At 40.7% G+C, this 17,024-nt stretch overlaps 1 protein-coding gene across 6 annotated transcripts in view; it reads right to left on the bottom strand.

Annotated features, from left to right (window-relative positions):
• agtpbp1 (ATP/GTP binding carboxypeptidase 1) overlaps positions 1-17,024 on the bottom strand; it is a 48,127-nt gene that overhangs the window by 16,706 nt on the left and 14,397 nt on the right. For 5 of the 6 annotated variants that reach the window (XR_007968889.1, XM_052108268.1, XM_052108272.1 and 2 more), the window contains 11 exons: positions 15,735-16,225; positions 15,575-15,658; positions 13,429-13,515; positions 13,185-13,333; positions 11,151-11,238; positions 9,389-9,533; positions 8,964-9,114; positions 8,660-8,840; positions 5,135-5,264; positions 4,911-5,042; positions 2,652-2,828 (listed from right to left, as the gene is read on the bottom strand). Coding sequence is in view for 5 of the 6 variants with exons in the window: in XM_052108268.1 (XP_051964228.1) it covers positions 2,652-2,828; positions 4,911-5,042; positions 5,135-5,264; positions 8,660-8,840; positions 8,964-9,114; positions 9,389-9,533; positions 11,151-11,238; positions 13,185-13,333; positions 13,429-13,515; positions 15,575-15,658; positions 15,735-16,225 (1,815 nt within the window). In the remaining variant the exon portion in view is untranslated. The remainder of the gene's footprint in view (positions 1-2,651; positions 2,829-4,910; positions 5,043-5,134; positions 5,265-8,659; positions 8,841-8,963; positions 9,115-9,388; positions 9,534-11,150; positions 11,239-13,184; positions 13,334-13,428; positions 13,516-15,574; positions 15,659-15,734; positions 16,226-17,024) is intronic. The other variant, XM_052108271.1, reaches the window with a different exon arrangement.

The following is a 17,024-nucleotide window of genomic DNA, read 5'->3' as shown; positions in this document are numbered from 1 at the left end:
CAACTCAGGCTTATAGAAAAAAGACATTGCCCTTGCAGCCATATAAAACATGTCTCTGGTATTAGGCACACTCAGACCACATGCATAATAATTTCAACTTACTGGTGTTCAATGACAAGATGTCTGGGGACACAGCAGAAAGGATTATAGCATTGCTCCAGAACAAAGAACCGGAGGAAAATATTCTCTCATATCAGACTTTTTATTGTGTGTGTACATCATGTCGGAATTACAGGAAATTACGGTTTTGCGACTAGTAAAAACAATTTACTTATTTATCTAACTCGTTATTACAAGTTGGAAATGTACCATCAGAAATGTCAGATTCCTTTATATATTAGCTCATTTATTCCATAATTATAGCTTTGCATTTTTAGTGTGCATTATCGGTCTTCAATATTTTCAATAGCATATATAAAGGAGATTTAATGTTAATGATGAAGTATTTTACGGTCATCAACAAGACACACATGAATCCATTTCGGTATTATGAGTGTTGCAATAGAAACAAATAATTTCTGAGTCATTTCTGTGTCATCTCATAATAACCGCAATTCCGAAAAGATGGGAATGCAGCATTAGTCTTATTTCAGGCATGGGGTAATTTCCTAGTAAACATGTACAAAGCAAAATGCAGCTACAGACACTTGTGAAGGTTTTAGGAGTTTTATCTGTTTTTGATGATGCCGCCGTGTCTGGCATCTATTTTGAAAGTACCCAAGAGTCTCTGTTACTGTTGATTGTTTCCTGTGCCTGCCCTGATCATGATCACCTGGTTCTTGCTATCCAGTTACATGGCTATTTAAACCCATGTGTTTTAAACCCACTGGAATTCTCTATAAAGTTTGCTTATAAGTTTCTGGTTTGTTTTAATATTATGTGTCATGACATGCTTTGGACCATGGCTTTAAGAAAGTGTACATTTAATCATTTAATGATTTGATTGAATAAACATGGCATTTTGTGTTTACATGACCACATTGTATTGAGCTGGTTGTTACAACAGTAAGTTTGAAGATGAAGACTCTTATGGTTATTCAACGGTTCCTGGTTCAACACCAGTTCAACTCTCATTTGTATCCAGTACCACAGAAAATTATTTCAAATCCTTCCTCCCTCACAAACAAAAAATGCATTTACAGTAATTCATGTATAATAGAAGTCTATGGGGAAAGACATTTCAGAGGGTTTAACAGAAGAAATGTCAAGCAAATTTTTGGGTTAAAGCACTTAATGGTTCAAAAAATTTTCATGTTTCTTCTATCAAAATTTAGAAGACTCTAGAATCACCTAATTAAGCGAAATATCAATTTCACATAAAGACTACCACTTATGATAAACCCATTGGACTCAACCCAGCCTGTACTGCCAGGGGAGCTTCTAGGGTCAGTGGAAATTGGGGGCTTAGCCCAGATAAGTATGGGGTCATCCTTTGATGAAATATTGGAATATAATAGGCTACACTTCATAATGAATGTTTAAATGTTATATCTGTGAGGTGTCATTCATATAAAGTGAATATTTAAATATTAGTACAGCTAAAATTAAAAAGTTCCACTAAGTTTTGTCTCAGCTTCAGATGTGCTTAAAGATCAGAAGTTACATGCTTTGAACACTATGCACTTTAAAACATGATTAAAAAAAGACTGTCTCTTCTGGCTTTCCGTAGTTCAATGCTCATGGTGTATAAATAACAGTTTTATATCTATCATCTGGAGATTTTAAAGGAAAAGTTCACCCAAAACTGTTAATTCCCTCATGTACTCACCCTAAACATTCCTAGATGTGTATGACTTTCTTTCTTCTGCTGAACGCATATAAAGATTTTTAGAAGAATATTTCAACTCTTTTGGTCCATACAATGCAAGTGAATGGGCGGAAACATTTTGAAGCTCCAAAATGTGCATGAACACAGCATAAAAGTAATCCATACGACTCCAGTGGTTTAATCCATGTCTTCTGAAGCGATATGGCAAGTGAGGGTGAGCAACAGATCACTATTTAAGTCAGTTTTCACCATAAAAATTCTCAAAGAATGCAAATCACCAAAAACAAAAGAAGACAAATGTGAAAGTGAAAAGTGAAAGTGGCGAGTGACAGCAAAAAAGGACTTATATATTGAACTGTTTCTCACCCACACCTATCCGCCCATTTGTGCATTTGGGGCTTAAGCCCTGGTAGCCCATCCACCCATATGTGCATATGTGCATTTGGGGCTTAAGCCCTGGTAGCCCATCCGCCCATATGTGCATTTGGGGCTTAAGCCCTGGTAGCCAATCCGCCAATATGTGCATTTGGGGCTTAAGCCCTGGTTGCCCATCCGCCCATATGTGCATTTGGGGCTTAAGCCCTGGTAGCCCATCCGCCCATATGTGCATTTGGGGCTTAAGCCCTGGTAGCCCATCCGCCCATATGTGCATTTGGGGCTTAAGCCCTGGTAGCCCATCCGCCCATATGTGCATTTGGGGCTTAAGCCCTGGTAGCCCATCCGCCCATATGTGCATTTGGGGCTTAAGCCCTGGTAGCCCATCCGCCCATATGTGCATTTGGGGCTTAAGCCCCGGTAGCCCATCCGCCCATATGTGCATTTGGGGGTTCAGCCCTGGTAGTCAACCTCTTGTGCTGCTTATGTGTACAGCTACACCCCATACCTTGTATTTGCCCTGGTCAAAGCCACAGAGGGTGCTCTCCATAGTGTAACTGCGCTGGACACCGATCTCTCTCCACACCACCACACGAGCCGTGGCCTCTTTGGATCGTTCCACTACAAAACTGCAGCTGGACAGACTGAACGCAGGAGCCATGAGAGACAATAGCTTAGGCAGAGTCTAAAAGAATAAAAAAAAACAAGAGATGAGACTTTTAGAAGCAGGGTTATAAAGGGTCATACCATGGAAAGCAGGATTTTTCATGCTCTTTAAAATAAAAAAAAAGTGATGTACAATATAGAGACTTGGCATAGCAGCACTCCCTTCCTAGACAAGCCAGACCAGACCATAGTGAAGAACAATGCACTCAGAAATTGTCATTGTTATGATGTCACAACTATGAGCTCATTAACATAAGACTAGCCAAATTTAAATATCAACACCTATTCAGTATTCAACAACTTCACCTGTCCTGATGACCAACATTGAAGTCTTAAAAGTACAGTACCACAATTGGCCTGTTTAACTCATACAATTAATTTACAACTGTTTTTGGAGAAAAAAATAACCCTTCAATTATTATTTAGGGCTGTTGATTTAACACGTTAATTCTGTGCGATTGATTAATCAGGGGCCGTAATAAGGAATAATTCTACCACACTTAGAATGTGTATATATGTATGTATGTATGTATGTATGCATGTATAAACACACACAGTTGAAGACATTTACATACACCTTGTATGTAATACAAACTCAGTTATTCACAATTCCTGACATTTAATCACAGAAAACATTCCCTGTCTTAGGTCAGTCATGATCACCATTTTATTTTAAGAATGTGAAGTGTCAGAATAATAGTATTTAATTTCTTTCATCACATTCCCTGTAGGTCAGAAGTTTACATACACTTTGCTAGTATTTAATAGCATTGCCTTTAAATTGTTTAACTTGGGTCAAACATCCAATGTTTGTAGGCCTCCTTGCTCGCACAAGCTTTTTCAGTTCTGCCCACCATTTGGAAGGCTTTGTGATGGCCACTCCAATACCTTGACTTTGTTGTCCTCAAGCCATTTTGCCACAACTTTGGAGGTGTGCTTGGGGTCATTGTCCATTTGGAAGACTCATTTGTGACCTAGCTCTAACTTCCTGGCTGATGTCTTGAGATGTTGTTTCAATATATCCACATAAATTTCCTTCCTCATGATGCCATCTATTTTGTGAAGTGTACCAGTCTCTCCTGCAGCAGAGCACCCCCACAATATGATGCTGTCAACCACGTGCTTCACGGTTGGGATGGTGTTCTTTGGCTCACCCTTTTTCTTCAAAGCATAATGATGGTCATTATGGCTAATCAGTTCAATTTTTGTTTCATCAGACAAAAAGACACATCTCCAAAAAGTTATATCTTTGTCCCCTGGTGCACTTGCAAAATGTAGTCTGGCTTTTTTTTAAAGGCGGTTTTGGAGCAGTGGCTTCTACCTTGCTGAGCAGCCTTTCAGGTTATGACGATATAGGACTTGTTTTACTGTGGATATAGATACTTATCTACCTGTTTCCCCCAGCATCTTCACAAGGTCTTTTGCTGTTGTTCTGGGATTGATTTGCACTTTTCGCACCAAACTACGTTCATCTCTAGGAGACAGAATGCGTCTTCTTCCTGAGCGGTATGATGGCTGCGTGGTCCCATGGTGTATATACTTGCGTAATATTGTTTGTACAGATGAATGTAGCACCTTCAGGCCTTTGTAAATTGCTCCCAATGATGAACCAGACTTGGAGGTCCACACATTCTTTTTGAGGTCTTGGCTGATTTCTTTTGATTTTCCCATGATGTTCCCAAAAAGGCATGGAGTTTGATGGTAGGCCTTAAAATACATCCACAGATAAATCTCGAACTGACTCCAATAACCTCCAATCAGAAGCTAATTGCATAAAGGCTTGACATCATTTTATGGAATTTTCCAAGCTGCTTAAAGGCACAGTTAACTTAGTGAATGCAAACTTCTGACCCACTGGAATTGTGATATAGTCAATTAAAAGTGAAACAATCTGTTTTGTGTCATGCACAATGAAGATATCCTAAACGACTTGCCAAAACCATAGTTTGCTAATTTAAAATCTGTGGAGTGGTTAAAAAATTGGTTTTAATGACTTCAACCTAAGTGTGTGTAAACTGACTTCAACTGTATAGTATACATATCTCTATACTGTATATATACAAACATGTATTAGTATATTAGATAGTGTGTCTTGTGTTACCCTGTATCCCAGGTCCTCATGTATGTCACAGTTGCTGGTGTTGACATTGGTCTGCCACACAGTTTCCTTTATACTACAGCCGTACATAAACACATTCTTCTTCCGTGAATGACCGTGATAATCACAGAACACCTTAACACACAAACACATGCAGTCAGTGTCATTAAACGCTCTAATACAGTCTTATTAAGAGTATTCTGAGATAAGTTGTCACTCTGTCTCACCAGTGGAGTTCTTCCTGTAGCTCTAAGATACTGAAGGAGACTCTTGGCGTGATAGATTGTAGGGTGCAGCCCTTCATTAGGGTTCTGCCACTGTCTGTTCAGATCCTCCCCACTCAGAGAACAACGATGACTGCACACACAAGAGAGGTGCTCACTAATGGTTATAGATATGGCGCCGTCAAGAAGTATTTTAATTGAAGGTATTATTAGACATTCTTATCCAAAGCGCTTTCTTTTTTTTTTTTTAAACAAAACTGTGGTGTGGTCGAGTGCCCGTCTGGAGAGAGAAAGTGGTAAGGGCGCTTGCACCGGAGCTAAATTATGTCTTAACACCTGTCTCTAATTGCAGTGAGCATGGGGAGAGCGGCATATGTACGGCAGGAGAGAGAGAACAACACGAGTGACCAGTGAGTGGCGTGTCTTATTGAGGGTTTTATGTTATTGCGAAGCTGAAGACTCAGAGAAGTTTATGTTGATAAAAGTTTGTGTTACACTGATCTTATTAAACTAAAGATAAATTGAACGCGTTACAAAAACATTACCAATTTTGGTAGAACTTTGTTGCGAGCAGGGCGTGGCAGAGCGAGGCCAGGATGGACACCTGGGGTGAATTGTAATTATGGTGTTAGCGGGTGAGAGATAAATCCGCAGTCAGAGCCGCAGTGGAGGAGAGAGACACACAACGCCGCACTGTTTGTGTGTGTCTGTGTACTCGTACTGCTGAAATGCAGAGTGATTGTGTGATCATTGAGCTGAAAAGCCACTAGGGTGTGTGATGCTGAAAAGCCATGTGTGAATGTGATGACCCTGAAAAGGGTATAAGTGTTAATAAAAGTGTACGTTGTGAATTGTTTACCCGACGAGAACTGGCTTGACAATATAAATAATACTTTAATGAAAAATTTAAAAAGGCACAAACACCCACATGACGGTCAGCTGACCGTAAATGATTACTCTCTCTCCCGCACCACCATCCCCAGTCGGCCTTTATCGCTCTCGGAGGCTTAATTAGCCTGATAAGGGACCGGGTGTGTAAAATCACGACCCGTCACCGCCCTGTCACATTCCTCTCTTGTTCTCGCAGGCCGGGGAGCCCCCGGCATGACGTACACGCCCCCCCCCCCCCTTTCCTTGGGGGAGGGCGTGCCCTAAGCCCCGTCTGCCGGCAGGTCATCCTCGCCTTCCTGAATCTGGGACTTCCTGTAACAGTGTAGTATCCCTCCAAAAAAAACCTGTAAAATGTAAAAGAGTGGGAAAAGGCCAACGTGGAGTGGCAATGGGAGATACAGAGGGAAAAAAAAACACTTACCGTAATTTCCGGACTATTGAGCGCACCTGAATATAAGCCGCACCCACTGATTTTTAAATAAAATATTATTTTGAACATAAATAAGCCGCACCTGTCTATAAGCCGCAGGTGCCTACCGGTACATTGAAACAAATGAACTTTACTCAGGCTTTAACGAAACACGGTGTGGCAGCGGGGCGTGGTCAAGCGCCCGTCCGGAGAGAAAAGCGGTAAGGCGCTTACACCTGAGCTAAATTATGTCTAACACCGGTGTCTAATTTCAGTAAGCATGGGGAGAGCGGCATAAAAAGGCAGCAGCCACAGAGCTGAGAGAGTGACACACATCAGTCTAGTGTTGGCGATAGAAGAATTGAGAAACTTTATAAAATTGATTAAACATTGCTGTGGCCATTAATAGCCTTACCTGGAACGCCAAGTGCCCTGCTGAAAACTGTCACACTGGTGCCCGTGTGACAGTTTTCCCAAGAAGGACACGTGAAGCAGGGCACTTGAAATTAGACACCGGTGTTAGACATAATTTAGCGCAGGTGTAAGCTCTTACCGCTTTTCTCTCCGGACGGGCGCTTGACCACGCCCGCTGCCACACACGGCTTGTAATAAAACATTTGCAGTAAACAGTAGCCTACCAAGTCATTGGTTACTATCTTCCTCGTCCTGTGCACTGAAACCACTGAAGTCATCTCCTTCGGTGTCAGAGTACAGCCTCAGATTTAGTTGTCTTTTTGCACTGAGTCAATTCCTCACGCTGCTGTTTCCAACGTCTTATCATCGACTCATTAAGACCAAGCTCCCGTGCAGCAGCTCTATTTCCTTTTCAACAGCCAGATCAATCGCCTTCAACTTGAAAGCAGCATCATATGCGTTTCTCCATGTCTTTGCCATGGTGAGGGTGACAAAATTACTACCGAGGTCTAATCAGAATGATGGGAAGTTTGAGCCGCTCGATTTAATCTAAACAGTAAACAAAAAAGTTGTTTTGACCTTAACCCGCTCGGCAATTTCATTGGTCTAATGAAAGCTTCACGCCAAAAAACTGAGCACGCCACAGAATGGTTTTTTAAATTTTTTTTTTTATAAAATTTGAAAGCGGGAAAAATCCATATATTAGCCGCGTCATTGTATAAGCCGCGAGGTTCAAGGCGTGGGAAAAAAGTTGCGGCTTATAGTCCGGAAATTACGGTACACGCCGGTTAGCCGATACGCCGTAGCTTGTTCCTTGGCCACTACTCTACCCTCTAGTGGACGACAGCCATGCCTCCCCGGGTGGATCGGAGGCAGTCCTCCAACCCCGTGTTCTAGGGGAACAGAAGAGATCTCCCCCGCCCCTGGCAGCGGTTATCCCACTCCAGGTGGTCGGCTAGGAGCCCCTTCTCCCCTCGCGGTCGGCGACCAATTCATCCGCTTCCAAGCGGCCAAGGTCCTCCGTCCCCCGGAAGACGGCCGCGGCTGCTCCATTGGGGTGGATGGTAGCAGCGAGAACTCCACAACAGTGTATCCCTCCTCCTTCCCGGGTATACGGGAAAGGAAGAGGCGAGAACCAGCTTGATGATATAATAGTTTTAATGATAAACTTAAACAAAGACACAAACACACACATGACGGAGCAGCTCCCCGTAAATCATGACCTGGTCCCGCTCTCATTAAAGAGTAATCATACAGTAATCATTACATAATCAGATTACAATTTTATTAAAGTATTTAGTAATTTATAGTGGGTTACTGTTTTGAGTTACTTACCCAACACTGCTAAGTGCATGATTGATACCTCAAATAATGCGGCTTGTTCAGGAGAGTGTGCTATTACTGTTAATGAAGTGATCAGACATCCGATTTTTGCCTGGTGGACTATCTTGCTACTAATTAGGCCCCGGCACACCCATGATGAAGTGCTTCTCCGCTCAGAGCCAGAAAGAAGTTTGAAACAGCTGAGCAATGGCATACTGTTTGCAAACATTCAGACACATGCCACATCGCTGGGGAGCATTTAAATATGAGGACGTTCACGATTACATGTAAAACATCAACTATTATGACATTAATAGTGTTATCAATGACTTCATGCCTCGAGATGCCACGAGACGAATGGGAAAACCCCTTTTTGACCAGTTTCTGTTCAAAATGAACTTTTTGCATCGTAGGAAGTGTGTCAGGGTCCTTAGTCTACAAAGCCAGTCATATTCACCTCATGGAGACAATTTTGCCATGTGTTGACATACTTGCCGTTGATGACTCCATCAGGGTTGAGCATGGGGATGATCTTGAAGATGTAGCTCTCTCTCAGATGCTGAGCTTGAGGACTGCAGCTCATGAGGAACTCCAGAGAACCCTTCATCACCCAGCTGGAGTTAGTCTCACCTGGATGAACCCGCGATGAGAGAAACACCACCGGACGACTCCCTAAACACATGCATGTTACAACATGGTTGTGCCATGTGCATTCACAGAGGTTGAAATAAGATAACTGTTTAGAAGAGTGTACACATGAGAGAATATGCATGTTTACATGTGTGTGAGACGTACTGAACTGGCTGATGTGCTCGTTGCTCCTGGACTCCGGCATGGCTGTGATGGTGAGCAGAGGGCAGCTGTTTCCTCCCAGTGTTTCACACAGCTCATCCTGTCTATAGTAGATCTCAGCAGTACGCAGAGCACTCAACTTCTGCAAGTGCATCTGAACAAATTAGGAACAAAATGGCACAGGCTGAGTTACACTTTGCATGTTATCTGTGCAATATAGTGAGCATAGAAATAGAAATCTTAGGAATAGGAAAAGCTATTTTAAGACAATGTAGTATGCACCAATACTGGCATACTGGCTCACTGAAGCACATACTTTTAGTATATAGTCACAACACTATTTAAACTGAAGTGCCTCTTGATAAGATGCATATAATCACATGTTATATCAATTTAGGGTATCAAAAGGGGCTGAATTTGTACAGTACCTTCAGCATTGAGTAAGTGTATGGGTAATGGTAGGCGAAGTAGCAAACATCATCTTTATGCTGAAAAGTCACGGTAAAGGTCATGGTGAAGTAGGATTTGCCCCTTTGACCTCCGGCCGCAATGGAGCTTCGTGAGAAATGATTTCTGGGTAGATAGCAATAGAAAGGACATGAATTCTTCCAAACAACAACTGGGTGTTTCTTCAACTTCGGGCACTTTCATGTCCCAGGGGTTGATTATAATGGAACGGCTGTGGCTCAGGTGGTAGAGAGGGTCGGCCACTGATCGCAGAGTTGGTGGTTCGATTCCCGGCCCACACGACTCCACGTGCCGAAGTGTCCTTGAGCAAGACACTGAACCCCAAGTTGCTCCCAATGGCAGGCTAGCGCCTTGCATGGCAGCTCTGCCATCATTGGTGTGTGAATGGGTGAATGAGATGCAGTGTAAAGCTTTGAATACCGCCAAGGTTAAAAAGGTGCTATATAAGTGCAGACCATTTACCCTAACAGAATTTTTGTTATATGAAGGTCACAATAAAGCTGAAATGCACAGTTTTTTCCAGGGCTTGAACAGTATAGATGTTACTGTTTAAGTCTTTGAAAAAACATATTATATATATATTTAAAGAATTATGTTACATCTGGTGGTGTCATTTAAGTGTTACTTAAACTAAAATGTCCCACTAACTTTTGGCTCAGCTTCAAATATGCTCAAAGTTCAGAAGTTGCCTGTTTTTAACACTATGTACTTTAGAAAATAATAAAAAAATACACTATTTTTGTCCCTTTCGGGGACAAAAAATCTGCATTGTTTATCCTTTTTGATCTTTCATTAAAAAAAATCTAAAATATCTAACGTTTGAAGTAAAACAATTGAAACAGAGGAAATATCTCATTATTAAATAAATATTTTCCTCCAAAACGCATTGGCCATAATCATTAACACCCTTTTATTCAATACTTTTGGCAACCTCCCTTTGCCAAGATATCAGCTCAGATTCTTCTCTTATAATGCCTAATGGGGTTGTAGAATATGTGGCAAGTGATCGGAGATCATTTTTCCCCATACAGAATCTCTCCAGATCCTTCAACTTCAGGAGGTCCATGCTGGTGGACTCTCCTCTTCAGTTCACCCCACAAATGTTCTATGAGGTTCAGGTCAGGGGACTGGGATGGCCATGGCAGAACCTTGATTTTGTGGTCAGTGAACCATTTTTGTGTTGATTTTGATGTTTGTTTTTGGATCATTGTCCTGCTGGAAGATCCAACCAGGGCCCATTGTAAGCTTTCTGGTAGAGCCAGCCAGATTTAGATTTTTTATCTGTTGGTATTTGATAGAGCCCATGATGCCATGTATCCAAACAAGATGTCCAGGACCTCTGGCAGAAAAACAGCCCCAAAAAATTAAAGATCCCGCACCACATTTAACCGTGGGCATTGGGTTATTATTCATCTCTCTGTGCACCAAACCCATCTTTTTGTGATTTTTTTGAATGAAAGATCAAAAGCATAAACAGATTTTTTTCACAGCCTTCTTTGCTCATATTTACCACGGGTGCCAATATTTTTGGCCACAACTGTAAATATACACATATTACAGAATATAAATTAAATATTTATATTTAGTATCAGCTTGATACTGAAGTTCTGGCACTTTTGACATCACTGCAAGATGATGAAAACATTGTGGGCTTTCCTGAAAAGATTCAGGGCTTAAGCTCACCCCTAGCGCCGCCGAAACTTTTATAAAGATTGTCCTTACTTGTAGTAGCAGATGTCTGATCCAGTTCTAACCCATTGGGGACTGCCGCTGATGGCTTCCTGTACTGAATACATCAGCACCTGCATACCTGTCACACCAAAGCACAGATTAGACAAAACTATATCCCTCAAACCCATTCTGACATTAAAGCTAGATAGAAGTGGGTTCACCAAGATCATACTGTATGTTGTTAATATTGTAGAACGCCTGGCCTGAAAGCCATTACATGAAAGATGATTTCATGCATTGTTGCGTTACAAATTGAAAACAACAGAACATGATTTGATTCTTAATGCAACGCAAATGCGAGGTTGATTCTCAGCGTTGCCACAGGGGTAGCTGTTGTAGCGGACATTTCATTCAGTTTCAGCTATTGTCATGACAGTACCAGTTTAAAAAGAATCTTGCTGAGTGAGATAAATACAGTCACAATGTCTACAGCTAGCACCTGAATAACAACACATCCGTTTCAATGGTACTTTGAAGACATTTAAAAGGTAACTTCCACAGTGAACGCAAGAATGCATGTTAATAAAATACAGTGCATCTGGAAAGTATTCACAGCGCTTCACTTTTTCCACATTTTGATACGTGACATCCTTATTCCAAAATTGATTCAATTCAGTATTTTACTCAATATTCTACAAACAATTCCCCATAATGACAACGTGAAAGAAGTTTGTTTGAAATCTTTGCAAATTCATAAAAAATAAATAATAAAAATCACATGTACTTAAGTATTCACAGCCTTTGCTCAATACTTTATTGAGGCACCTTTGACACCACTTACAGTCTCAAGTCTTTTTGTGTATGATGCTTCAAGCTTGGCACACCTATTTTTGGGCAGGTTCTCCCATTCTTCTTTGCAGGACCTCTCAAGCTCCATCAGGTTGGATGGGGAGCGTCGGTGCACAGCCATTTTCAGATCTCTCCAGAGATGTTCAATCGGGTTCAAGTCTGGGCTCTGGCTGGGCCACTCATGGACATTCACAGAGTTGTGCCATAGCCACTCCTTTGTTATCTTGGCTGTGTGCTTAAGGTCGTTGTCTTGTTGGAAGATGAATCTTTGCCCCAGTCTGAGGTCCAGAGCGCTCTGGAGTAGGTTTTCATCAAGGATGTCCCTGTACATTGCTGCATTCATCTTTTCCTCGATCCTGACTAGTCTCTCAGTTCCTGCTGCTGAAAAATATCCCCACAGCATCATGCTGCCACCACCATGCTTCACTGTAGGGATGGTATTGGCCAGGTGATGAGCGATGCCTGGTTTCCTCCAGACATGACGCTTGCCATTTTCATCAGACCAGAGAATTTTGTTTGTCAAGGTCTGAGAGGTCTTCAGGTGCCTTTTGGCAAACAAGAGACAGGCTGTCATGTGCCTTTTACTGAGAAGTGGCTTCCGTCTGGACACTCTACCATACAGGCCTGATTGGTGGAGTGCTGCAGAGATGGTAGTTCTTCTGGAAGGTTCTCTCGATGCTGCAGAAATCTTTCTGTACCCTTCCCCAGATCTGTGCCTCGATACAATCCTGTCTCTAAGGTCTACAGACAATTCCTTGGACTTCATGGCTCGGTTTGTGCTCTGACATGCACTGTTAACTGTGGGACCTTATATAGACAGGTGTGTGCCTTTCCAAATCTTGTCCAATAAACTGAATTTAACACAGGTTGACTCCAATCAAGTTGTAGAAACATCTCAAGGATGATCAGTGGAAACAGGCGGCACCTGAGCTCAATTTTGAGTGTCATGGCAAAGGCTGTGAATACTTATGTATATACTGTGAATACTTATACAAACTTCTTTCACTTTGTCATTATGGGGTATTGTTTGTAGAATTTTTAGGAAAACAATGACTTTATTAAATTTTGGAATAAGGCTGTAACATAACAAAATGTGGAAAAAGTGAAGCGCTGTGAATACTTCCTGGATACACTGTAGAATGTAACAGCACATGCAATGCATTGGCAAAACATTCACAGCTGCCTTCTCATGCTTGCCCAGAGTATATTTCTGGACTAAGGCTTGAAAAGACTCACCATAATTGAATTGGCTGTTGGACTTCTCACAGTTGATGATGTTGAACCGATAACGAACTCCCGGGCGCATACTGCCCACTTCAAAATAAAACCACTGGTGATAGTGATTGCTGTTGATATCAGAGTTCAGGATCAAGTCATACTCACACCTGGACATAGAAACAGGTCATACACCGAAGGAAAATATTAAAATATAGCCTTTTTATCTGATGACAACCATTTTTTTATTCAATTCTGCACGTACTTTCGGACTTGTATTGCTTTGCGTAGGTTTCCAGACTCAAATTTAGAGTTGAACTTGAGGGACTCCCCGTTGTCAAGAATTGGACAACTGAAAGAGCAGAGTTTCAGAAATAAAAATAAGAAATGTTAAGCAATGAGGAGACTCTTCAAAATGTCATTTTTGAATGACTCCATGAAAAACGAGTTTGGGTGTGTCTGAAATGATAACAATGCTGCCTTATCAGGCAGTATCCAGAGGCAAGAAGACATCAGGGCTAGTCTGTTTCAAATGTCTGTGTAACATCCTGTCTACCAAGATGCCTCCATTTCGTTGTTTTTTAGACAGTGTAGATGTTTCCTATGATATACCACAATCCAGTGAATGCGATTCAGCAGTAGATTGAAAGAAAAACTGAATGTGATGCACAAAAATGCAAGTGATATTTGAGAGCTGTGATAGCGGGGAAGATTTTCAGCGATTAATTGGCTAAATTGCTTAATTTTCTTGTATTAAGTTAATAGTAATAATTTAAAAAATATAATAAAATAAAAGGTATACCACATAAGCCAAACATGATAAAATGATTTTGAGGACACAGGAAAACTCATAAAATTATAACAAATTAATGCAATATTCTTGGGAAAACTTAAAGAAATACCTAGAATATTTCTTAATAAACTGGTAATATTAAAAGAGACCTATTATGCCCCTTTTCACAAGATGCAATTTAAATCGTTCATGTCCCCAGAATGTGTCCGTGAAGTTTCAGCTCAAAATACACTACAGATCATTTACTGTATTATACCATGTTGAAAGTTTTTGGGTAGGAACAAATAATAGCTGTTTTTGTGTGCACGATTTTTATATGCAAATGAGCTCCCCACCCCGTATCCAGAATAGGGCGGAGTTTTGACATCTCTACTTAAGATAACTAGACATCATAAGCAATATGACTGACAGCGAAAACAGTGGTGTTCAGCCCAATTAGTTTGAACCAGAGTCAGACACTGATGAGGGAGAGACCCCGTCAGAAGTAACAACTTTGAGAATGAACCAGGAAGTTTCCGAATGGTTATTTGATCAATTTAGTCATTTGTTGTAGAGATTTTTCAGCAGTTTTGCACACACACAAACACTGTTACAACGTTCGCTATGTGCTGTAACGAAACAACACACACAAACATACATGTCAGTTGGTAGCGTGCGTCAACAGTCGTGGGTAGGGCCTGTACAAAGTGATGTCACTTTGTGATTGTCAAGTTTGTTTGTGTTTGTGTGTGTGTTGACTCTCCCTCATCAGTGTCTGACTCCGGTCCAAACATATAGGGACACTGCGAATGGCTTGTTATGTGATTATGATTAATGGGGGATAAAAAAAAAGGACTGGGTGGATTTTTATCATTATAGGGTGGTTGTGTACACACACTTGCAGCACACATTTATATTCAAACAGCATGTAAAAGTGAATTTTCCATAATAGGCCCCCCTTTAATATAATATAATTCTTCATTTTAGAAATTAGGATGGCATAAACTGCAATATCCACTCAAACCGATTTATTTAAATTTCCCCTCAATGTTCATAAACCAACCAATAATGAGGGTGTTAATCGTGACAGAATAAAACATTTTGGGAGAACTATTTCTCATTGATAGGCCCAGGGGAGGGGTCTTTTGTCTCCTCAAGTGTGAATTACAATCAATATTCATGATAGTTCACATCTCCTTGCATATGACCTTTCTAACACTAAAAGTGTCTTACAAAAGTTCAATTAATACATTGTTTTGCATGAATGAGTGATCAGGATGGTTTTCACATCATTTTGTAGCAAAAACTCTAGGCTACAAGATCCAGTTCTCAAAAGGCTTGTGGACAAATGTTTAGTATGTGTTATATGGCTTTATTTCAATGACTTACAAATTTAGCTTTTTCAAAAACCACACATAAATTTTATTTTCTCACAAATACAACATGTACACACATGTTGCTCACATATTATTGTAGCCCAGTTTGTGCTGAAAACAGTGTTATCAGACTTTAGCCATTAATGTGTTTTTAAGCACCTGAAAAAAGCACAAACGTCAAGGCATGTCAAAACTTCTCCAGGGCCCAAAACACAAGTTTCCTTGTATTTTTGTAAACACACATTATTAAAGTTCATACTGACCTCATATCTAAGTCATACACGACTTTATCGAGGATATCACTGGGGTGAATGAGTCTCTCAATGTCCTGGAAGATCTTCGTTCTGCTGAAAAATAAATGTTTTGCCTTTGTATCTTTTAAAAGCACTGCATTTTATAGAGAAAAAGTCAGGTCCACCTCACCTCTGCACGCCATTAACCCTCTCTAGAATGGGCTCATGAAGGTTAAGTGCCACGTGGCCAAAGTAATCAGGGTATGCCACCTCTGTGTATGCGGGCACTGAGCGGGTGCCCTTCACCATCTCCAAGTAGAGATCAGGGTCGTGTAACGGCAGCAGTGCAGCTGTATCTGGCACCTCAATCTCTGCCTGATCCCGGGTCTCCTCCTGTGGCCCACCCCCAGACCCTCCGTTCACAGAGACCCCACCATCCAGAACCAGCAGACCCAAACTACACACCAGATCAGGATTGTGTTTGCACTCTAGGGTTTTTGATATGGAGATGCTGTCCAGCTCCAAAGGAGAGTGATTTGACCGTGGTGGCTGAATGTTCTGTGGGTGACTATTTTGAGGGCTGATAGACGCAAGCATGGTGGGAATGATGAGGGGGCAATGAAGATCTGGCTCAACGCTTGTTGGAGGCATGACAGATCCATGGCTTTCAAAGTCATTATCCTGAGACAAAACAGAAACATCTGGTTCAAACGGTGATTTGCCTAAATGATGTAGTGAAAAGCAAAGTGCAGCAAAAAAAAAAAAAAATCACTTTTATTCCTGAGTACTTTGTCTTGTTTAAACATACTTAAAATATGTTGTTGTTGTTTTTCAAACAAGTCTTAATTTGCCAGTGGAGTAACTAAAATACACTTAATTCAAAGATAAATAAATCTCAAATCTAAAAGAAGAAAAAAAGTGGTGCAATCATTTAGTGAATTCACAACAAAATCTTGTAAGAATTCTCTGAAGCACAACTTAGTGTCATGTATCATTTCAATTCTCAAGAAAATGTCTCCGGAAAAAAAATACAAAAATTAATTAACTCATTAAGCTTCCTGGGATATTCGGTCATTTTTGACCGATTTCATTTGTTTGTTTTTTTTATAAACAAAGAACTAAAAAACAAGTCTGACCACAACGTATGCATCTTTCCATTATGGAAACAAAGAAACACACTCATTTACTTTGAGTTACTGAATTTTGATATTTTAAATAAATTATTGGTAACAAAATGCTTATTCTAGGTCTTCTCTTTGTAACACCATGGTCAGGTTTGACTGTAAATACAATGTGACATTACTTCCAAAACCTGACACAATCTGACACAAAATTTGACAAATAATTGTTTGATAAATGTCTAAATATATATCCAAATGCATAACTTGTGATAATCCAAATCTAAAATTAGATCATCTAAAATGTACAACAGGCAATCAGACCACACAGTCTCTGCAGCCATCTACTGGTCATTACTGTA

This window comes from Xyrauchen texanus, chromosome 37, assembly GCF_025860055.1.
Source record: "Xyrauchen texanus isolate HMW12.3.18 chromosome 37, RBS_HiC_50CHRs, whole genome shotgun sequence".
NCBI lineage: Eukaryota > Metazoa > Chordata > Actinopteri > Cypriniformes > Catostomidae > Xyrauchen > Xyrauchen texanus.
Note: the sequence above shows the minus strand (reverse complement) of the source record. Positions and strands in the feature narration are given on the sequence as shown.